Source organism: Netta rufina (genome assembly GCF_964035555.1).
Source record: "Netta rufina genome assembly, chromosome: 3".
NCBI lineage: Eukaryota > Metazoa > Chordata > Aves > Anseriformes > Anatidae > Netta > Netta rufina.
In genome coordinates, this window is record NC_140125.1 from 99,712,904 (window position 1) to 99,738,247 (window position 25,344).

Here is a 25,344-nt window from a genome sequence, read left to right on the forward strand (position 1 = left end):
AAAATCTACAGTCCATGCAATATGTCACTTTGGAAAAGGGAACAACCACTGATTTACATAACCGAAAACGGCATGCGACAGAGTACATGTTCCTTGCCTTCCCTAAGTGCTATAGAACATAATGATATTTATAAATGCAAATATAAATAAGGGTTCTAAAGTCTTTAAAAGTGTCTAACAAATCCCTTCTGTTCTAAGTATCAAAGACAGAATCAACAGCTAATTTTTTTCCAATACTCTTAACACTGTAGGATGTTCTAAATATGTGAAGACTCTGCCTTGTATCTGTGATCCAGCCCTACTGAAACTGCTCTCATGTATATAAGGTCTATTGGTTTGGGTCCTAGGCTGGCATTTGCTGTAAAAAATACCAGACTTTGTTTCATAGTAGGAAGTATTTTAGATTTTGTTCGCTCAGATATTTAATAGTGGGATCTGCCAGACCATCACTGAAGATACTAATTCATCTTGTCGTTGCTGCTTGGTCTTCTTGTTCACTCTTCTGTGTCCTTGGCCACCAGAAATGACTAACACTGAAATTGCTTTCATTTTCTTGGATTTCTGTCTTTTACTTTTAAGTGAGAAATTTTGATCCTTCAAAAGCTCATAAATGTTACTGTCCTCTGGTCTATGCTCTAGGGAACTTGATCCATGAGACAAAGTAAGGGATCCTGAAGATGAAGACAAGTCACTTTTTTGTGCAATGGATCCTGCTGAACCTCCCAGCCAAACTGAAGTATCAGGGTTGTTACTCAGGGAAGAGCCTGGTCTGTCATTGTGCAGAACATTCTTTTGGTCATCGTCTTTAGATTCTGAGCCAGGAGGCAGGCTGTTCCTCAACTTGTTTTTGTTTTTCTTGTTTATAGACGTAGCCATTACAAGAAACTTGACTGGCCCATTGTGTGCATGATATGACACCATTCCTCTTCCTGGAGCCAAAAGAAAAAGACAATTACAGGATTAAATATAAATAAATTAATAGAACACATAGCACTCTGCTATAAGTAGTTCATTAAATTTGCTCAGGAATGCATAACTCTTAAAATTCTATTATATGCTTCCAGTCTGTCTGTAGCTTGTCTGTTGCCTTGTATGTACACAATTTACACAAAAAATGTAGAAAGAAAAAATCATCTATTGTGCCATAAGGGTGTTTTAGGACTGTGATAATAAACCAGCTGAAATGTGACAGTATGAATTCAAATTGACTTCTGCTGCATTCACAACAGCGTGAGTACAGAAACTTTCTACTTCTTTCTTTTTTTTTTTTTTTTTGGCATTGACACAAATATAACATTGTGAGTTTTCTCCAGTAATCCACAAAGAAAATATGTGGTTTTCAATTAATCTACTGCAACTCTGTACCTTTCTAGAATAGCATACGAACATCTGTTTTATTGTAATAGAGCTCTCCACACTATAAAGCAGGAACTAAAGCTCATCCTTCTGAAAGCTTTTCTAGTTACCATGGCAGATTCATAAGGAAATGGCTGAACAATTTCAATTATTTTTTTAAGATATTTAAACAGTGGGATGCTGGTAGTACAAAGAGAATTTACACTGTGCAAATCATTAGAATGTATGAAAAAGAAATTGCATAGTGCTAAATTCAGAAGCTCAACCAACATCAGTGTATGCGGCTTTTACGGTTTATACATATATATATACACACATATTATACAAAATCAGCTAAAATATAAAAAAGAATTAGGCTAAAAAACAACTCTATAAATCACTCTGTCCATCCCTAGCTCCCTAATACTTTTCAGGTTATAATAAAAAAAAAATCTGCTTTTACAGCAAGTGCAATGATATTAAGATGAATTATCACTACTGGAAGCACAACTGGAAAAAGTCAGACATTTTTGGTTCAAATTCCAAACACTATATCCGAAGACTACAAAAATGTAATGCCTAGACCTGTGAAATCTGACAAGTCTTGACCCAAAATAAATGCAAGAATATGCAGATGACATAAAACACATCAAAAGAGAAAATGAGAGAATAAAATGAGATGCTTTTTTGACTTGACAACTATGTTTTTTTTTGCTTTTTTTTTTTCTTTATATTTCTAATATTGCTTCCCTATCTTTTAAGAAACATTCATCTGTTGTCATACTGGATTATTGCTGCGTATCTTGCTGAACACAGAGGATTACGTTTTCATTTTGAAAAGTTACATAAGCTTTTTTTTTTTTTTTTCTACCCCTGAAGGAAGTTACAAATAGCTTGCTTCATAAAATCTGCCAGCTTCCCTCCACAGCTCAGCAGCTCTGGCAGAATTCTGAAACCAAAATGCAGAATGGCAAAGGGGTGTTTAATTGGAATACAACATACTTAAACAAATGTTGGTTCTGCTAGCAGCTTAAATACTTGCAAAATGACACAGCAGCATTCAGATATATTTCAAACAGGGCAATGTGAAACTAACTCACGAAAGCATCTCTCAATGCAAAAATACTGATCATTGTCCAAAAACCAAAATGTTCTCACATATACCAAGTCTCCAGTTTTGGAATAAAAGGGTACAAAACCAATTTACCGAATAATCGAACAACATACTACATTTTCAGTACCTATGTCTCTAAACTTAATGCTTTCCCTAAATCTGGAAGAAAGATTGTTTGCATGCACCCTCTTCTTCTTCTTGTATTTTTACTGTACTCTGACAGGATTAATGCCTATCACATTCGTATTCCCTAAATAAAAACATTTGTCCTGACTCAAACAACTGAGAGAAATCTAGAATATCTGTATATATGGTGAAGCTGAGGAAGAGTGACAAATACAATTTCATCACAAAGCTCTGATAAGTATTTGAACAATACATGTAATTTGAACTACTGACAGAAAAAAAAAAAATAAAAAGAAAAAATAAACGTTCAGTATAACACCATTCTACTCAATCCATTTGAGAAATTTCACTCACCAGTTACTTTGGGAATCCCCTGCAGGCGTGGCACTGGCAATGCTACTATTATACCCAGATTTGTTCCAACCAGTAATAACCCATGGCACACCAGAAGGCTGGTCACAGAAACACGCTGCTGCCCTGTGAGGTGTAGGAAGCACTGCATTATTTCAGGGTGATGATCTTTGCCTAGATCAAAGTAACCTCAAACACACAATCAGCTGTACAGTCTCATTCAGCAAAGCACTCATCAAAAAGGCACACATTTTGCTGGGTTGAGGTATTAAACTTTTGTTGCTACGTGGCAATTTAAATACAATTGAACTTCTTATATAGTCTGTCCTAAATCTCTAAAGCACAGTATCTAAAAGTAGACAGAATCACAGAATCATTAGGGTTGGAAAGGACTTTCAAGATCATCTGGTCCAACCATCACCCTACTACCAATGTCACCCACTAACCCATGTCCCTAAGCACCACGTCCAACCTTTCTTTGAACACCCCCAGGGACGGTGACTCCACTACCTCCCTGGGCAACCCGTCCCAATGCCTGACTGCTCTTTCTGAGAAGAAAGGTCTCCTCATTTCCAACCTGAACCTCCCCTGGCGCAACTTGAGGACATTCCCTCTAGTCCTATCACCGTAGGACTCTGTAGTACTATCATCTGTGAGAAGAGGCCGACTCCCAGCTCCCCACACCTTCCTTTCAGGCAGTTGTAGAGAGCAATGAGCCTCCCCTGAGCCTCCTCTTCCCCAGACTAAACAACCCCAGCTCCCCCAGCCGCTCCTCACAGGACTTGTGTTCCAGACCCTTCACCAGCTTCACAGCCCTGCTCTGGACATGCTCTAAGGCCTTGACGCCCTTCTTGTAGTGAGGGGCCCAAGTATGGTTTTGCAAATATACTGTGTGTATTCTCAATTAGAACAAAACAAACAAATAAACAAACAAAACCAAAACAAACTGAAAGGCATTCCACTTCCCAATGTTCAATAATGTATTACTACTACAACACGCCATACTTGAGACTCAAACCTGTTCACAATTACTTTTTTCTCCTAGCTTTTATTTTGTGAAATATTATCAGAAGTACTCTATCCACATTTGGGTTCCCCCATACAAGAGTGACATGGGCATACTGGCGTAAGTCCAACAGAAAGCCACCAAGATGATAAGGAAACTGAAGCAAATAATGAGCATGAAGGGATTAAAAACAACACCTGTCTAATGGGACAGTACACAGAAGACAGAGTCAGACATTTAGATGTGCACACTGACAGGAAAAGACACCATGGACCAAATCTGGGACATGGAATATTGATATTAAATGTAGGGAGAAGCTCCTTCACCATGAAGATGGCCGAACACTAGAACAGGCCACTCAAAAAGGCTGTGGAGCCTCCATCCTCGAAGATTATGAAAATTTGGCTGGACAAGTCCTTGTGGATTGATTTTTTTCTTATGAAAACAAGGTCATTTCTTGCTTATAGTGAGTACTAAATATGTTTGATTCAGTGTAGATGGATTTTCAAAATGATCTTCACAAGTTACATAAATGGAAATACTGCCAGCCCAAACTTCTGGCATGACCCAAGTTTACTCTGAGGAGTATTCAAACTCTGCTAAAGTCATCAAGGTTCAAAGCTTACACATTTTTGGATTTACAATTAACTTTACATGCTAGGGAAGCAGTCATTCCCATCTCTATGATAGCTCTCAAGTTGTTAATCACCTTCATCAGTAAGCAAGGAACTTGGATACTACATCTGATGTAACTGTGATGAACCTATATGTTCCACACTTTGGAAAAGTACCTTAATTACGGTGTATCACAAATTGATGCATTTTCCATCTCTTCCCTTGAAGCTGACCCAATTTACAGCCAAGAACATACGAATCACAGACCCGGTAGGAAAGCAGGGAAGAGCAGCTTGACTGCAGCCCAAAGGTTAAAACACTCATCTGGAAAGCAGCAGGTGGACCACAGTCCAAGTCTTTCCTGACAGAACTTTACAAAACCAAAATATTTATCCAGCAATGGTGTGTTGTCAAAGGCACACGTCAGCTGCAGGGCCAGATCTGGAACCTCGGCTTAGAAAACACATTCTAAAATACCCTACAGGCAATTAGGTCACCCTCGGCAGGTGCAGCAAGCATGAAGAAGTTGAAGAGGCTCCATCTACTCATGCAGGTTTTCAGAGACCAGCTTCCCACCGGTAGGTAGCTCAGCTCCACCACACCACTCTCTCTCTCTCCATCCTCAAAGGAACAGGGGAAGAAAATACGATGAAAAAAGCTCGTGGGTTGAGGTGAGGACAGGGAGATCCCTCAGCAAGTAACATCACAGGCAAACCAGACTCAGTGTAAGGGAGATTAATGTAATTTTTGCCTACTGATAACAGACCAGAGCAGAGACACCTGTATTTTTCCATAAACTGTAGGTATTTATGCGGTATGATGGCATCATCCCTCTTCAGGTAGGTAAGCATAAACGGGTTATGTCTATAGACAAATTACAAGCCTTTTGAAGCCCCCTTTTTTTTAATGAATGAGATTAATTTAGTTTCCAAAACAAAGTACATAGAAACATTCCTTCACCACTGGCTCGATGGAGAGCCCTACGGGGAGACAGATTTCTACCTCTCGAGTCAGAGGGTGAGGGGCAGTAAGGCAACCACACAGTATCGAAAACCACTTCAAAGCCTAGAGTGATGACACAGATGGCAGCCCTGAGAGTGAGAGAAAAACACTGAAAGCCCCACAATAAAAACAAAAGACTGCTTGTGCTGTTTTCAAAGCTGTCCATGTAAGAGGTGATAACCATTCGGCTGTCCTCAATCATTTGCTAATGTAAATTTTGCATTTACCTTTATAACAGGTCAAAAAATACCCTCCATATATTGGATTTGTCAAAAATCAAGCCTCGAGTTTTGTGATTTAAAGCTCAAACCTGCTCAAGTTACATATAATATTCAATGATCTCCCACAACCTGTGTCACAGCAACTGCAAGGTAACTGCAGGTTAGCTTAACCTCACTGCATTTTGCCTACAGCTTGTTTTACAAAGTACAGACAGAAATAATTAAGTACAATTATATTTTATTTTTAAATTGTAAAAAACACCAGGTGTGCTTTTGCCTGTCAGACCCCTTGCAGAAGCAAGATGCTCACATTTTTAACAATCGATCTTTAATGCTTTTTTGACTGTTTAAAATATAAAACAATATGCATGATTTTATACACCAGCCCTGAAGCAACTTCCAATGAGTAATTGTTACCAGTGAGAACCGGTAATGTGCATTACTGTTTCCATAGGTGAAAAGAGCAAATTACAGCCAGCAACCTGGAATCTTAAACACCGAGCACAGCCTCAAGCACGAAACATCTCTAGTGAGGTCAAAAGGAGTAACATGTGCTTTGAAATCTGGGAAGAGCAGGAAACATCTGCATCTGAAAAAATCCTTTGAAATAGCACATAATAGCAGCAAAAAAAATAATATATATATATATAAACAAACTATTAAAATAGATATTAATTTTAAATACCACTTTAACTGTTACCCAAGGATTAACTCATATCTTTCAATGTTATTTTGTGACTTACTTTGATAGATTTCAAATTGAGAGAAAAAAATATAAAACCAATTCTCCAGGAACTTTTAAGCAGTAAGCACAGAAATCAACAGGTTAACAAGGGAAAATCATAAACAGCAATGCCAAAACCAAGTATTGTTATCTTTATATGAAAACTTTTATTTCACTCTGTCCCAGTGCAATGATGCAATTGTTAAACTCATGAAATAATCTTACCAAGATCTTGACTTTACCAAGAGCTGAAGCCAACAATTAAGTTAACACACAGACAAATAGTTTTATTATGTTTCTGCTCTGTGTTCAATCTTTCTCAGGTCTCAACTTCTGACCCAGTCTCAACAACCACATAAATCCTCATGGGTTTCCACAGAGATCTGAATTCAGCTCTAGGTATTTGCAAGGACATAATGGTGCATTATCCTCTTACATGAACTTGCTCTTCCTGTTATATAAAAAAATTGTCTAAAAAGCACACTGCACAAATCTAATGGGCTGACCTCAAATTTTCACCCATCGTTTAATCATTTCTCAGCAGTGAAATCATAAAGCAACCACGTTTTATGGTGTGGCACCTGGTGGGATGGGATCAAAATAAAGCTATAAGTCTCAAAGTATAGTTTGTTTTCTGCAGAGAGGAAATGATATATTTTTCTCTTTGCCCTTTCCATCTGTTTCCAGGAAACAAACATGTGCCATGAGAGGATATATGGATATATACAGAACACAGCAACATCAACAGAATTCACCTCTTTGTTAAACAGGTAACCCTTCATCATCTCCATGAGCAATGAAATTACATCTATCAAGGTCACAGCCATCTCTTTAAAAGACACGCTGGAGGACACTTTTGAATAATGAAATATTTTATACAAGGGTGAAAAACAAGACTACTAATAACAAATGGACTGCATACCCATGCTCTGTACAATTGATTGATTGATTTAATAACCAGGCTATGTGAACAGTGAGGAAGGTGGGTGAAAAGTTGCCTTTGCTGAGATTTCAACCACTGATCATAAATACTAAGCATAAACTTGCTCTACTAGATGAAGCAGATTTCATTAGCAAGGTGTTTCTATTTGACTTCAAATGTTAATAGATTTGTTTCTTTTACTCAGCTTGTCTCCTCTCCAGCTAACAGACAGCTTGTGCCACTTAAAATCAACCTCACTGTACTGTACTGTTGTGTGACCTATAATGATGATGATCTTCTCCAACTCAACAATTATCTTGTGGTTTTTTGTTTGTTTGTTTTTCACAATGAATTTGTGCTTTCTGGTGTGTTTTTGTTGTTGTTGTTGCTGCTGTTTTAATAGAACATAAGCTTGTTACATACTATTAGGAAGTATTTTATGGCTTGTATTTTTGATGATGTATGAAGTAAAGGGTCTGTGGAGCATTATGTAGTAAACATATACCCCATAGCTGCTTCAGCAACCCAGATTTACTTTTCAGTCCTGTGTTCCTACATACAAGCTTCCTATAACTCCAGAAAGGCACTGTCTTGAACTCATACCAGGGTTGTTACTTATATCCCTTGGTGTATATGGACTACTATGGACATGGTTGATAGAGGATGTTCTGGGATACAGTAGTTGTTTAATACCTGCTCAGATGTCTCAGCAGATTCACTGTGGTCTTTTTTAAGCCATTTAGCTGACATGTATGACATGAACATTATCATAATCTGATCTATTGACTTGGGGGCATTTTCCCAGTCAAGCTGTCTTTCCTTAGCCAGACTTTTGTAAACAAAAGGTGTAAGAAATCCCCACAAATGAACCATGATAAAACAGTTGATTTAGAAAAAAAATTACTTTTGGTTCACGTTGTGTGTGTCTGTTTGCTTTTCTACATTACTCAACTTGGCCGAATTGTAATGACAATAATTTCCTGTTACATTTCACTTACACTTCATTATTCTGTCCTACCCAGTTGGCTGCTGAGTTATCTTTTTCAAAGTAAAAGAGGCACGTCCTTTAAAACAAGGAGAGAAAGCAGTCATGTTTAAAGCTGTCTTCTCCCCAAAATGGGGAAATCTACTGTTATGAGAACTGCATACTGAGGTTACGAGAACCTCCTACTCCTCTGTCTTAACTGACTGCTACAGCTATCCTTTAAAAATAGCCTTGTAATTCACAGTGACCATTCTTAAAACAGTGACGGTAAATTTTTCTTTTACTTTTACTGTGTAATAACAGAAAAATTATAATTTCATTAAGTTAATGTAGTTATGCTCCTCTCATTTACATTGCTTTAAATGAAGATGCAGATAACTTCTTCAGGTAGCCTATTAGGCAAATATTACATATCATTGCTCCTACTACAAACTTGGCAAATGTAGGCCAGGTTCTTGGGAGTTATTTCACGATCTTGCACTCTCCTTTTTTCTTAAGAACCTTAGAAATATTTTTACATCAATTTCTTCTGTCTCATTTTAATACAAATTGAATTTTTATTCATCTGTTCTTTTTGCATATTAAAGAACTCCTGTTGGATTACAGAAAACTAAGAGTTGTTTCTTTTAAAACTAAATGATGTCCTGTAGCACACTTACCCTTCCAAACGTTAGTTCCTAACTTTTCAGTCCCTAAAAATCCTCAGAAAAGGCACAATGCACAATTCTAACTACGAAGCAGCTTCACTCCTCCTCCTGTTTCAGTTTTTTTCTTCTTTTTTAATCTCAGCATATACTATACAGAGTTTGATTTATTCTTTGTCTTCTTCTTGTTCCAAAAGTTTTTACTGCTGTTTATTATGTAAACCTCCTACTCCTCCATCTTTTAGCCTTTGTTGTTGCAGTATTATTGGTATCATATAAAAAGGCCCAAGACCTGCTGCTAAATAATTGAAATTCATTTCATTTATAGAATGGAGTCTTCCCTTGGAACACTTGCTGTAATAATGTTCTACTCCTGAAATAAATTTCCATTTCCATTCACCGAAGCACATTTTGTGAAGAGACAGAAAAGGAAAAGAAAAAACACCAAGAATCTAAAATGAGTAAGAATGACACCAAGGAGATATAATTAGCTAAAACTCTTTTACAGAAAAAGAAAAAATATCATGTTACATCAGCAGTTTTATTACCATGGCAATGAACATTAAAGCTAAATTTGTTTGAAGATTTTTATATGCAGAAAAGATGTGTAAGGGAGGCCCTACTTCCTTTTTATCCCCCCTATAAACAAGAGAACATCTTGGAAGTTATCTTTTTAAAAATCTAATCTTGATTTCTTTGCATAAGGCTGATGAATTAAATTATGCAACCTATTTAAAACTATTTAAAGGCGGGACATTTGCTGTTGTTCATTGTTGGTGCTACAGTCAAACAACACATGTGAAAAACACCCAGGCTAGAACACTGTAAATGGACACAATTTAAAACACAGCTTTATTGCAAAGCTAACATGCTCTTAAAGAAAACATGGTAAGACTAAGACTGAAGAACTAAAACATTTTGATGCAAGATTTATACCTCATTCTCCTAAGAATATAAATATAATGTCAGTGCTGGAAGATCTGATGTCTACTAAAAGCAAAGCAATGAAGCTGGCACACACATTCCAATAAAAATTGCAGTAGCTTAGTCCATTACAGTTTATAAACAGGGACATACAGAAGGAATGTTTGTCCCCTCACGGACAACTCATGGTCAGCCATGCCAGTATCATTCTTCTGTCTCTGTCTTCTCCTAACATTCTAACATCCCCTACATGATGTGCATCTGCTTAGTACAGAGTAAGCCAAAAGACATCCCAAAGCATTTGCCCTCCAGCACTACACAGTCCATATTCACATTAGCCTACATCAGTCTGTAATAACACCTGTGCATGGCAATTGAAATAAAAGTGCCAGAAACAGGTTTATCTCACGTAAGTACTTCCCTAGTTATTAGAGAGCCACTCACTTCGATACAGGCCAGTGCAAATTCGATACAGGCCAATGCAACTGCCTATGACAATGATGATTTTGGGATGATTAAAAAGCTTCTGTCTTAGAACACTTAAAGATCTGCTAAATGTCAACCCAACACCAACAGGTTCCACTTTTGCCTATAACACTAACCTTTTAATTCAGCAAACTACAGCTCCAAACAGCAAAACATGGAACAAACTCTTAAATGGAAGAATGTGAGTGGTTCAGCTGACTTCACTGGGAATACTGATGTAACTAAAATTAAGTAATTGCCTTGGTGGTTTGGATCCTAGGCTAATTGACTCCATAGTGTACTTTGATATCAAGTTCCAGAAGCAAATACTAAATTTTGCAAAGCAAACACATTTTCTTGGTAGACTGCACTGCCCTCATGTTTTGTAGTCACAAAAAAAAAAAAGAAAGGACAAAACAGAATACTCTGCCTGCTTATCTATATAATTTATAGCCTTTAAGGAGGAAAATTGCTACTCAACAAGCTCAATGCACACATGATTCTTTTGGGAAGGCAACAGACTGCGACTGACTAAAGTAAATAATCACAAGACAGTTATCAAAGCCTGAGACTGATGTTCTGATTCTGGCCTTATCTATAACACTCTGGAAAATAACACTGACAGAGACAAAACAAAAATGTTTTATCATACAGTGTGATTCAACTACCTGGCAACATGTTGTGAACAGGTGTGGCAATGTTAATATCCTGGAGGTGTTTCAGTGTCTCCGTGTGGAACAGCCGAAGCGTAGATCCAGATGTGAAGGCAATCCAGACTCCCACTCCAGCAACAGCCATGTGAGAGATTACCATGCCTTCCTCTTGATGAGCTTCAAAATGGCTCTGTAAGAAAAACAAGATAAATATAATCTTATGCATAAGATCTATTAATTTTTCCTGTTACTTTTTTTTTTTTTTGAAAATACATCATCATTGGTATGGAAAGATTCTCAGCTTTTGAACCAAAGTTCTAACTACAGATAGAGTAACTTCACCATAACTTAGATGGATATTCAAGCGGTGTAGTAGGTTGCTAACTATTTCCCCTTGGATTTTAAAGGCTTCATTCTGCTCCATGCTTCTGTCTTCTAGCTCAGCAAGTTGGATACCCTGAGAAGAATTAGTTGAAGCAATAAAGACTGAGGCAAAAAAGTCATTAAGTATCTTGGGTTTTTCCTCTTATCTTGTCACTATGATTCCCCTCAGATCCAATAAAGGATGCAGATTCTCCTTAGTCCTCCTTTTCTTGTTTATGCACTCAAAAAACATTTTTTTTTTTACTGTTTTTTACTGCAGTGGTGAAGTTAAACTCTGTCTGGGCTTTGGCCCTTCTAATTTCCTCCCTGCATAACCTCACATTGCTGTAGTCCACCTGAGCTGCCTGCCCCTTGTTCCAAAGGTCGTAAACTCTGTTTTTATTCCTGAATTCCAGAAGTTCTCTGTTCAGCCAAGCTGTTCATCTTCCCTGTTAGCTTGTCTTTCAGTACATAGGGATGGCCTGCTCCCGTGCCTTCAAGATTTCATTCTTGAAGAACATCCAGCCGTCCTGGATTTATCTTCTAGAACTGCCTACCAAGAGATCCCATCAACCAGGTCCCTAAATAGACCAAAAGTAGCTCTACAGAAACCCAGAGTAGCAGTTCTACTGACTGCCCTTCTTGCTTCCCCAAGGACTGAGAACTGTATCATCACACAATCACCATACCCAAGAAAGCACCTTTTTGATTCAGACATTTCTGAATTTAGTAGTAGTAGAAGAAGATAATATTTAGAAGTATTAGCTATTTTGTACCCCTGACCTTCAAAATACTGATGCTTCTTGTTAGAAAGATTAAAATGCTCCTTCTGAAGAAAGTAGTAATGCCAGACTTTCAGGATCTAGTGCCAGATTTTTTTCCTTGATCTGGTGATTTCACAGTTACGACTTCTACGTGGCTCCAAGAAGGCTGACACCCCTTTACATGTTTGTATAACACATGAAAGTATAACACATTAAATAAAGTTGTAGTGAAGATCTTTAATCGTTTACAAGAAGTAAAGATTTTTTGTTTCTTTTTTTTTGTCTTGTCAGTAAACTGTCTATAAAGTTAAACAGAGCCTTTTAATATTGCACTAGCTATATCAAATACAGAGAGCTAGTCTGATAAACAAAACTTCTGTGATTAAATAAATGGTAAATTGTTCCTTGTATACAAATCCCTACCTGAAGGATATGTAAGTAAATATCTTCATTAATATTCACAGTACATATTATATTTGCAGATAAAATGCAAAAGTACCTTGTTACTCCATATGAAAGCATACTTCAGTTTTCTCTGTGTTATAATTAAAAGTTATATCTTGGTCATTTTGCATGCAAATCTAAATTACAAATTTAAGATGATTATGTTTTGAATGTATTTGGGTTATATAGTTCAATTTCTTCATCTAAATTCAATGAATAGATGAAGACCACAGACGAAGAATAGAACTTCAAGCTTTCACAAAGCCTAACTTCTGATATTTTACTTAGAGGCCCTTTTTAATTTTATTACTTACCAGTACAAATAAAATCCATAAATTAGTACTTTCCACTGAGAAATTGGCTGCTTAAAAATAATGGGAATTATTTATTTATTTTTGAATTTGTTTATGCTATTCTTTAAATGTTAATTTTTAAAAAAATGAATAGAGAAGTTTCTCTCCAGCTGTTAGGCAGTAGTTCAGATTTAGAGAGCATTGTTACATTACTTTTTGACTCTTCTAATAACAACACTGCAGAATGCAAGGTAAGCACCTCTGACAGGTACATTTATATTCATCGCTTTCCTCAATCTCCACTCATTTTTTATTTTTTTTTAATCACATAACATAGCTTTGAGCACCCTGATCTAGTGGCAGGTGCCCAACCCATGGCAGGGGGGTCGGATCTAGGTGATCTTTAAGGTCCCTTCCAATCCAAACCATTCTGTGATCATGCAATTGATTCAACGGAAGTTACCCATGAACAACATTTTCTGAAGCCAGAAACAGATCTTATGACTAGATTTCACGATATATCATAATGCATGTAAATGTTTTATTGCAGACAGCCCTTTGTAAAAATAGTTTTACCCATCTAGTTGACCAAGGGAAGCCAGCAGAGGTAATCTTTTTGTATTTCAGCAAAGCTTTCAGTACTGTCTCTCACAGTATCCTTCTGGACAAAATGCTGAGCTTACAGCTAGACAAAAACATAATGTGATGGGTGAACAATTGGCTGACAGGTCAGGCTCAAAGAGCTGTAGTAAGTTTGGTTACACCAGGCTTGAAGCCAGTCACTAGTGTGATCCTACAGGGTTCCATTTAAGGGTCAGTTCTCTTTAATGTTTTCAAAAATGATCTGGACACAACAGCCAAATGCTCACAAAGTTTGCAGATGACACTAAATTAGGAGGAGCTGTTGACTCCTTTGAGGATGGAGAGGCCTTGCTTAAAGATCTTGACAAATCAGAGGGTTGGGCAATCACCAACCATATGAAATTTAATAGGCACAAGTGCCAGCTTCTGCACCTGGACACAGGCAACTCTGGCTATACATAATGGGTGATGAGAGGCTCAAGAGCAGCCCCATGGAAAGGGATCTAGGGATTCTGGTTGATGGCAAGTTGAATATGAGCCATCACCGTGTCCTGGCAGCCAGAAAGACATCCATACCCTGGGGTGCATCAGGCACAGTACTGCCAGCCAGTTGAGGGAAGTGACTGTCCTGCTCTGTTCTGTGTTGGTGTGGACTCACCTTGAGTACTATGTGCAGTTTGGGGCACCACAGTATAGAAAGGACATAAAATTATCATAGAGTGTCAAAAGAAGGGCAACAAAGATGGTGAAGAGTCTAGAGGGCAAGATGTACAAGGAGCAGTCGAGGTTCCTTGGTTTGTTCAGCCCAGAGCAGAGCAGGCTGAGGGGAGGCCTCATGGCGGCCTGCAGCTCCCTCACGAGGGGAGCGGAGGGGCAGGCTCTGAGCTCTGCTCTCTGGGGACAACGACAGGACCCGAGGGAATGGCATGGAGCTGGGACAGGGGAGGGTCAGGCTGGGGGTGAGGAAAAGATTCTGCACCAAGAGGGTGGTTGGACACTGGGACAAGCTCCCCAGGGCAGTGGTCACGACACCAAACCTACAAGAGTTCACCAAGTGTTTGGAGATCAGAGTATGAACTTTGGGTGGTCCTGTGTGGAGTCAAGAGTTGGACTCAGTGATCCTTGTAGGCCCCTTACAACTTGGGATATTCTATGCACTTTTGTTTATAGACTCATACACACACTGATCACAGAATCGTTTGGGTGGAAAGGGACCTTAAAGATCACCTAGTTACGACCCCCCTGACATGGGCAGGAACACCTCCCACTAGATGAGGCTGCTCAAAGCCCCATCCTGACTGGCCTTGGCACTTCCATGGATGGGGCATCCACAACTTCTCTGGGCAACCTATGCCAGTGTCTCACTACCCTCAGAGTAAAGAATTTCTTCCTAACATCCAACCTGAATCTCCCCTTTTAGTTTAAAGCCATTACCTCTTGTCCTATCACTGCATGACAAAGAGTCTCTCTTCAGCTTTCTTGTAGGCCCCCCTTAGGTACTAGTAGGCTGCTATAAGGTTACCCTGGAGCCTTCTCTTCTCTAGACTCAACAACTCCAGTTCTCTCAGCCTTGACGGTAACCAATTGACTTAAAAACTTCTCAGGGACAGATCCAAGGCCACTGAAGTGAATTTTAGCAATTTGAATGGCTTGAAATACGAAGAAAACTGAAGCTGATTGTAAAAATTAATTATCTCTGGTTTTCTGACCACAGAGGACAATTCTGTGAGTGCAACTGTAAACAACTTGCACAGGCATTTTTGTCACATTCCATTTTTACCAGCTAACTCATTATACTCCCACTTTGTCTGCCCTGCAGTTGGTACAGCTGTCTGTTGAAACAGACACATTTAAAGGAAAACTGTAATATTGTCAACACCACAAGAAGTATATAAAAAGAACTATTCTTCTCATTCAAAGGGCCTTCTGAGATGGAGCAGGAACATACCCAAACCTGTATATTCTTTTACAAAGCACAAGTTTTTGTATAGAGGATAATGTTGACATCTGTTTCAATTACACATCTATCTGAAATCCAAGAGCCGTCCTTTTTCCTCAAGTTCTTTTTTTACACATTACAGGAAATCCAGATATGCGAGGACAAAAATGTCTCATTCCCTTTGTTATTAAAATAATTGAACTCCATTTTACTTTTTCACTTTTCATAAATACATTAGTCTCTGACTTCTATTCAGTCGTTTTTTTTTTCCCCCCTCAGGCAGTCTTCTCCTAACTCTATGGCAACATCAGAGCTTCAGAACACACTGGATGCCACAGCGAGTCTGTCCTGCAGTGGAGGCTGACATAGCTAACTATTGTTTCAACAGCACGGGGCATAGCTGAAATGTTTCTTTTGAGGGGTTGCCCACTTGTACCATACAGCTGTGCCAAGAACTGAACCACATTAGTTCAAGGTTAATGAGAGATGCATAATGGGTATCATTGTCCACAAGGTGAAAGAAATTGTTTTTACTTCTTTAAAGAAGATACAGTAGTTGGGCAACACACACTCAGGTATAGGGATTTTCATTTGTTTAGTTTATTCAGCTAAATATTTTGGTTTATTCTACTTATACATTGTTAAAACTAGAGCAGCTCATAAATAGTTAGCCAAGTTTTAAAAACAAGACGAAACAGAACAGGATGGAATGCCATTCAATTCTCGACTTTATTCCGTTACATTCTCTGGCTTTTTTGTTGTTGTTTTTAAACGGACTGCCTTTGCAGAGCTTAAGGCTCTACGTGCACAGAGAACTCCGTAGGATCAAGGCTGATACTAAACAGCAATGCAAATGCCAGATCAAGGGTCAAGGCTAAGAACAAGTTTCTTCTTCACAGAAAGAGTATCAGAAAATAAAATTAATACATAACAACAATTGATGCATTTCTCACATGTCCTTTGCCAAGTAGCTTGAGGCATTGTGCCAGTGTGGGGCACTGCGCCGATGAAAATGATTTCCTGTAACACTACAACTACTACAGTAATGTATCATTAAAACAAGTGAATTGAAAGTCTTATCCAAGGGTGGTTTTTTTTTTTTAAAAAAAAAAAAAAAAAGCAGGAAAAGTGTGTAACACCCATAATCAATACATTGGATGCCAAATCTGCTCATTGGGTAACAATTTTTTTTAAAAAAAGTTTAAATCAGAGTCTTAAAAAAGCAGGGAGGTGTGCAATGAGATTGTGTTCAGAGGATAATGTACTTTGCACTTAGCAAATGCACAGGCAGTTAAATTAAATGCTTATGAAGCTGGGAGTGCCTTACAAGGAAGGCATTTATGAAATGATCTTGAATATGCTCTTGGGCTTGCGTGAGTAAGGTCTTCAAAACTTGTCAGGTACCTTTATAAATAGTTTATAATGACCCAGAGCATATAAAATGTATGCACAATAATAGAAAGCAATCAAGAAAAAAGCAGCAGTAACTTGAGGAATATGGAGAAATAAAGGATTTGCACAAAGGGAAGAATAACAGTTGAGCCTTGTGTGACACCTGCATTCCTGTTGACAGAGCAAAAATGAATATTACTGAACTTGATGCCAAAATTCTAGAGTCAAATCTTTACTACTAACTGAATCTCCTCTCAAGAGAGGACACAGAGGAAGAATACACCATTTCTTTGCTGATTTCCCTCCATACAGAAACACTTCTGCTCTGCACAGTACAGAAGAGGTAGCTCAGATATATTTTGTTTCTGATATTGTTAAAATATATCCTACAGAGAGTGCCTAAACTTCCTTGTGTATTAAAGCAATACTGCCAATAAACATGGTATGGGCATCATAGCAGGTAACTTTCAGAAATATAAAACCAGGAAGTTATCAGAACAAGTCAGGTAAGTGAGGACAGCAATAAAAAGCACTGAGCTGTTTTGTCTGGTGAGATGATTAACACAGATCAGTAACTGTGTATATCTTAGGATCAATAAAAAGCAACAGAAAATCAACATTTGTTTGCACTTCTGTGAGGAAGAAAACATGCTATGGTATGAGTATTTCTGTGAAATAAACATGACCATCAGCTAGTCATGCAAAAATTCATCACAGTCTTGAATACAATGATCTGTGCTGCAAAAACATTATTCAACCCAGACACACCATTTCCAGTTGCAGCATTTCTTTATGTTGCTTGCTGCACCATTCATTGCTTGTGTGTTAATTATAGCTATAGAAGTCAGTGGATCTATAACAATGTAGGCTCTGAAAACAACGGATGGGTTAGTTTACAAAGCATTGGGAAATTGAAAGAAACCTCCAGTGATGTTTTTGTAGGAAAACCTGAAGTAAAAGCTAAAAAATGGAACTACTGTGTCTGAGAGAGATTGATAGAATCTTATTTGTCTCTCTCTGAACTTCTGTTTTCACTACTGTAATTGACAATGCCACGCTGTATTTTAGTAGTGTAAACTTAATATGTTCTTTAATCCTCCAAGCTTGTCTGGATTTGTTCTGTGCCAAAATAGCACACCATAATCCCACCTGCAGGCACGCAACCTGACCTGGGAAGAACTTGGTGACTGAATCAGGCCAGAAGTGCCAAAATTATTTACAGTGATCTGGCTGTATAAAACCAATCTCAGGAACAATCTGACTGTGATCTACTACTGCTGCCACGTATAACTTGTGAGAATCAGAGAGTTCAGAAAGATCACAGAATCAAAGAATATCCCAAGCTGGAAGGGGCCCACCAAGGATCATTGAGTCCAACTACTGACTCTACACAGGACCATCCAAAATCAAACCCTACGTCTGAGAGCATTGTCCAAATGCTTCTTGAATTTTGTCAGTTTCGGTGCTGTGACCACTTCCCTGGGGAGCCTGTCCCAGTGCCTGACCACCCTCTCAGTGAAGAACCTTTTCCTAACCGCCAGCCTGACCCTCCCCTGTCCCAGCTCCATGCCATTCCCTTGGGTCCTGTCGCTGTCCCCAGAGAGCAGAGCTCAGCGCCTGCCCCTCCGCTCCCCTCGTGAGGGAGCTGCAGGCCGCCATGAGGCCACCCCTCAGCCTGCTCTGCTCTGGGCTGAACAAACCGAGGGACCTCGACTGCTCCTTGTACATCTTGCCCTCTAGACTCTTCACCATCTTTGTTGCCCTCCTTTGGATGCTAATAGTTTTATATCCTTTTCTTTGGTGCCCTAAACTGCATGCAGTTCTCAAGGTGAGATCACACCAGTGCAGAGCAGAGTAAGAATTCATCACACAAGTCTATGTCAGTAACTCCAGGTGTCCCAGAGGCTACCCCACAATCAAGGTAATTGGAAGTCCATCCACAAGAACCTATTTCAAAACCATTTCAAAACCACCATTTCAAAATCTTTTCTTCCTCATAACATCCAAACCAAGAACAAAACAAGGATAAAAGAAAAATGAAAGGAAAACATAGAAGCAAAATATATGATTCTAGCATTTACTTCGATGAAGCAAGTCACCCAGAAATCACAGATAAAAACAGGAAATTAGGACACTCGCTCTCCCTGCAAACCCATGACAATGACTCACAGAATCAATTGTTCCAAACAGACAATTGTTGGGAGAAAACAGGATCATCAATGAAAAAAAAAAAAGGCAGCAACAAAGCACACACAGAAGGAGGCTGTGATCTCATCACAAATTCCAGCCTGAAAGAATTTCATGGCTGTAAACATCATGGCACTCAGTATAATTGTACCGTAGGTTGAAGGAGAGGCTTTAATCGCTCACATTTCATCAACTCTTAAACTTTAGGCGCTGAGACATTCTTTTGGTGGAGCGCTGCAATTTTAACAGAATGGAAGGCTTCATGCTTTTTGGAAAATGCGGTTGTAAATATGAGTTTGAATCCTTAACATTCTTCTGTCCTTCCAGAAAAGCTGACGTTTGCACGATTATTCATTTGAAAATGTTCTTACACAAAGCACATTTCTGTAGACCACTGAGAAACAGAAGTGATCCGAAATATGCTAAGAAATCCTCAGAAAGTAGAAGTCACATCTAACTATGCAGAGGCAGTCTCTTTGCATCAAAACCTTCTTCTGGAATTAATGGGCAATTCCTACAGGCTGCTTTTGTTGCTGCTTTCTTTTCCTTTCGATCTCATTTTGAAGCAAACCTCTTCCCCCAAATACCCTATAAGCACTTTATGTAGAAACATGGGGGGAAGAAGAAGCATACCTTGATCTAATCAAACATCAGCAAAAAACATTGCGGTAGAATTTCAGGCTGTAGGGGGTGGGATTTAACACAATAAATGAAACCACAGTTTACAAAACGCTTCCTAAATCTTCACGTTTCTTAAAGAGATTTTAATGTTTGAATTTTACCACTTATACATTGCAGCATAGCATGTGAATAATAATTAATTTCAAAAGCACTTACCTCTATGGAATGCGTCACAGTGCTGATTATAAAAATTTGTCCACCACATGCAGCCCAAATGGTATCTTCCATCACAAGCAGACTTCTGACAGGCAGAACCCCCAGCTTAACTGTCTTCTGAGGTTCAGTGTTCCACATCCCATCTTTAAGAAAAAAGAATAAAAAGGACTGTACAACATATTGCAATCATTATTATAAAATACTTTTGGAAACGCTGTTTTAGTTTATTGATAATGACCAAACAGCACCCTCAAAAGGAGCTGCAAACTAATCCAGAGGCTTTAACATGAAAAATTGTAAATACACGAAGAATTGGAACAGTGATACCATAGAGCCTACTATGCAAAACTTTGCAAAGCTGCACTCTGTTTTGCACCTGTTTAATTTTAACTTCGAAGGTAAGTTTGTAAGAATAATCCCCTTACCTTAATGTTTTAAGAGGAAAAAACAATGCTTGTGTATTTGTTAAATGAACAAATTTCATCTGGATTAATTGATAAACATGGAACCAAACCTCACATTGCTCGTATAAACACTTTTCTTTCCAGAAGAAGTACAGTCAGAAAGCCACAACTGACACAGTTTTCTCCCACTCAGAAGGAGCTCACAAGTGAACTGTTTCAGCTGAAACCAAATTCCAACTAGAACAGATTCTTATTTCAAGAAGTTAGGTTTTTGTGGTAGGTTTTAATGAGTTCCAATAACTCTCTAGCAACATATTGATGGGGAATGGATTTTCTGTTACTAGATGCTTTGTGTAAGAAGGTGTTTTTTCATTTGGATGTTTTTTGTTGATGGTGGTTGTTGTTTTTAATTAAAACTGAATTCTGTGCTGTATCTTCACTTTTATTGTTATTCCCCTATTCTGGTTTTGGCAGGGATAGACATGTTTTTTAATTGTTTTTATTTTTTATTATATCATTATGTATTTTTATTATCATTCTATTATTATTTTTATTTTTCATATCATTTTATTCATTATTATTTTATTTATTATTACTATTCACTGTTATTTATTACTATTTATTATTTATTAATATTTATATTTATTATTGTATATTATTTTATTATTACATATTATTTTTATTATTTTTAATTATATATTTTATTATATTATCCTCATCTCAACACTGCATTTTTCAATTTTCTCCCCCACCCCACTGTGGGCTGGAGGGAGTGAACAAACAGCCGCATGGTGTTCAGCTGTCTGCTGGGTTAAACTACAACATCCCCAGCTATAACCCACAGTGTTTTCTGTGGACCACATTTAGCAGATCCAAATTACAATACGCAGTACATGTTGCAGCATCGTTTTTTCAGAGACCTTTTAATAAAAGCTGCATGCCACCGCTTACTGCTGTGGTCACTTACACTTGACATATCTTCAAAACGAGGATTAGCAGATCATTTGTCTAAAAAATGTAACAGCTAGCTATACTGTTGAAGTATTTGTAGCTGTCTTTTATCCATACATTTTGACCTTACCATTTTAATACTTCTATGAGTTTATGTCTATTGTAAGAACTCACTGAACATTCTCTAATACGACCTTTCTGTCCATTACTTAGTATTACTATCACAATCTGATAATGTATCTGCTTTAACGTTGAGATAAAATGCATCCAAAAGGCCCCATTTCTTCATTTGAAAGCCTTCTTCCTGCATAAGCTGCAAAAATGTTGTTTCCTTTACTTACACTGGTTTCAACTCAGTAGCCACTTGAATTTTGATTTATGAGACCAAGGTAAGCACATCTTTAGTCAAGCACTTGAGCACTTTTTTTTTTTTTTTTCCTCCTGTAATGAGTCCACCTTTCATTATCTGCTTAGGCATTATCTGCTTGTACAATAACAACAGCAACAATGATAAGCCTCTGCTTTTTTGGAGTGCTTCTAATTGCTTCTGCCATCTGCATTATGCAGTCTTCACTGAGTCATTCCCGGGATGTGGCTCTGCTCTGAAAGCATCTTTGCAAAAATGGCATTTAGTTTCAGACTGTCAAAATCGTTTTCATGATTTCAGCTTGCAAGTAAGAATGTTTCCAATTATTAGCCTGCACACTCTCCCAGCAATGCAAAGTCACTGTGCTCTTCGTGACTCATGTGTACCATTAGCAATAAAGAAACTTCTGGAAAAGTTTGCATTTGCTAGCAACCACACAATCCTCAAATTAAATTCTTACCTGGAGGCTGCCCATACCCTGTGGATGCTCTAACCACTGTGTGCAGTTCAGTGCACACAGAACTTCACAGAAAAGAGCTGTACGTGTGTGCATATCCTGGCTTTCATTGCCTGTTACACTGACTGCAGAAGCTGTAACAGCATCTAGTACATAGCACCCTCAGCTTTCCTTTTTGGGGATAAACCCAGCATAATTCTACTACTGTCTCTTCTGAAGGATATGCCAAACAACAAGTTATCTTTTTCTTTTTTTTCCCCTGTAGTTATATGGCCCACACGGAACAATTAATGTACAGACAAAACTGCTCAATGAACTCAATAGCTCTTTCTCTTAAACACATTCAATCTATACATTAATCTATATCTAACACATAGTTGACTCTAAAGGGACAAACGAGTGGGGATTTTCAGCATCTCAACTGTGGACTCTGGGATTTAAATTTTGTTTAAATTCCTTTTCAAACATTTTTATTTCATTGAGGATCGTGAGCATCCTCAAGTTCTGTGCAACTCCTCAGGTGGCTTAGCATTAAGCCACCTCATTAATTTTGATCAAGTCTCATTTAAAATCATCATCTAGCATTTGTAGCAGTTTTTGAATAAAAATGAAAATCAGTGCTGCTGTCACATGGATGTCAACTCTGAAAGAAAAAAAACAACATACTACAGGGTAAGGAGGTGGAGTTCAGTGTCACTGACAAATAGCAATGTTATGAATATTTGATTTAACAATTATGAGTATCAAAACCCACTTCTCAAAAACATTTTCTGTTGGTACTTTTAGCATAACGCTTTATCAACCCAGTTACTTTTAAGATTTCAGGGGACTGGAAAAAGGTGAAATAGAGACCTGATGTCTTTTGTGTTTCCATGACTTTATGCAAAGAAACAGCAATCCCACTTGACATCACCCCAGGAAAAATCTGGAGCTCAGTATCACCCTACACAGATAACCTAAATATGAGATAAAGCTATTCTGCAGTACTTTTTTATTTCTTTTTGCAATCATTGTCCTCCAGATCAGCCAACGTCTGAGACAGAAAAGGTTAAAAAAAAGAAAAAAAAAAAAAGAAAAAAAAAAAAGAGGGCAAGTGGGAAGACTCTAGCCTGGTAATGAGGACAGGATTTAAATGATGGGTAAGCTGTATTCTTATCCCTGCCTCAATGAACGCTTAATTAATTATACAAAGTGGGATGACACCAGGAGGAGAAATTAAGCATTGCTTCTTTCTCCTTATTTTGTGACGGCTGTTGAAATCTCTTGAGAGTTGGAACCATGGGTACAAATCCTCTCAAGCAAGGCAAGGGATTAAGCTTGGTAATCCAACACACTTCTGTGAATGCTTTAACCGCAGACTCCTGGCTAAAAGCAAGGTCAGGGCTTCATTCTGCTGACCAAGATTATTCACACTGCTATTCCCCACCCAACCCCCAACCAAATTACTTAACAGATCTGAATCTAGTTCACAAATAGATTCAAGACCATCACAATCACAGTTTTGAGAACACATACTGCTCTCTCTGCCTGTCCTCCCAGATCTCACCAGGTCCTGTTCGATACAGCCTGCACAGATTTCATGTTTGATGTCCGTTTTTTCATGTTATCTGTCTGATCCAAAGTTCATTGCTTCTAAAATCTTAGTGAAATACTATCTCCACCTGTGTAAATGGATGCAAATTCAAGACACAGTTATGTAAGTATGCTCAGTAAGTGGCACTATCTATTCAAAACTATGCACGGCCCTTGCAAAAGAAATGGAAAGGCTTCATATGAAGTTATAAATACTTGGTTAGGTACTCAATTAATATATTGGTTTCCTTGTAAGGAAAAGAAGAAAAAAAAAAAGGTGGGAAAGTAGTAGCTGAAGTAAAACTTTTGTCGGTAAAAAGGCAAGGCATACAACAGGACAAAGCCAGACCAAGGAGCCCAGTGTGACTTCTTGCAAATTGTTTCATGAAAAGCAGGAACTGATCAAAAGAAAAATAAGCAATGGAGATGTATATAATGCAGCTCACAGAGACCTGGCTGGAGAATGCCCTTCAGAGTGTCCACAGAAATGTGGCTTAAAATTCTGTTCTGTCAATGAACAGAATTTGTTCTTGTCTCTGTTCTCTAAATAATCATTGTTTTAATTTTTAAGATTTCCTGGTCATCCTTATCTTTAGACTGCTAAAAAGCTACAGACAATAAATTCTTCTTTAACCTACAAGGTAAGCATATAGATACTACATGAGATACAATATGCAGTACATTTATCCCATAACCAGAGGCTGGTCTGCATGTAGAAAAATCAGTTGTTGCACTCTGAGCAAATACAAGATCGGAGCCTGACACCTGTGGAAACAGGAAGGGGAAACAGTGGGAGAAGAGAGAGGAGTTTTCCTTCTGCTCTGTGAGAAAAGTCTGAAAGTATTAACAACACATAAAGATGAGCATATTTGCAAGTTTTAGCGTACTCAGAGGTTAAACCGAGCACATCAAAGCAGGCATCGACTATTATTACAAATATATCAAATAGCTAGTACATGAGACATGACAGCCTTCACAGACATCACTTGAATAGGAGTCATCAGTATGGACTGCAGGCAAGGTATTCATTTGCAGGAATGAGATCTGTCTACAAAACCTGAATACAGGGTCAAATACATAATTTAGTATAGGGACTTCTAGAAATAAGATGTGATAACTTCTGATATTTTTATCTTTTATTAATATTTAAAACATGAGAACAGTTTTTAAGCACTGTTGTATCCACACACCAATATATTTTATGCCACTGTTTATAATACACTTTGTAAACTACATTTTTCCAACAGTTATGTGCCATAGTTTACATCCCAAAGTTGAACAGTATCTTGCAGTGCTCGTATCAGGCTGCTTAGCTGCATCAGAGTAATATATCTCATGCTCAGAAAATGTTTCTAAGCCCTTTATGTAAAAGGACATTGTTTCTATTAGTGTGTTTTGCTATGTCTCCTGATTTTTAAGTTTTATAAAATCAGTTATCCTGCAACTCACTCAAATTTAATCAAGTAGGCAAGAAACGTTTTAAAACAAATTTCATTTTATAAGACTGAGTAGTGGCTATTTTATGATTCTGTGGTTTGTTTCCGCAAAACCCAATGCATTAATATTACTTTTATAGATGATTATAAAAATAAGTTCATTATTTATTTTTAAAACAATTTATTTTTAATACTTTTATAATTTGTGTGTGTTCTCAAGTCTTGATCTAACCTGATAAAATACAATTTACTTCCTCAGAAAGTCTTTT

The 25,344-nt window shown here is 37.9% G+C and overlaps 1 protein-coding gene across 1 annotated transcript in view; it reads right to left on the minus strand.

The window, feature by feature from the left end:
* Positions 1 to 414: 414 nt before the first annotated feature.
* Positions 415 to 25,344, minus strand: part of ARHGEF10 (Rho guanine nucleotide exchange factor 10) — a gene marked incomplete at its 3' end in the record, with an annotated part of 115,553 nt that continues 90,623 nt past the window's right edge. Inside the window, exons 26-29 of the mRNA XM_084285218.1 lie at positions 19,889 to 20,031; positions 11,103 to 11,277; positions 2,930 to 3,052; positions 415 to 929 (exon numbers count right to left, since the gene is read on the minus strand). Coding sequence (XP_084141344.1) covers positions 415 to 929; positions 2,930 to 3,052; positions 11,103 to 11,277; positions 19,889 to 20,031 — 956 coding nt within the window. The remainder of the gene's footprint in view (positions 930 to 2,929; positions 3,053 to 11,102; positions 11,278 to 19,888; positions 20,032 to 25,344) is intronic.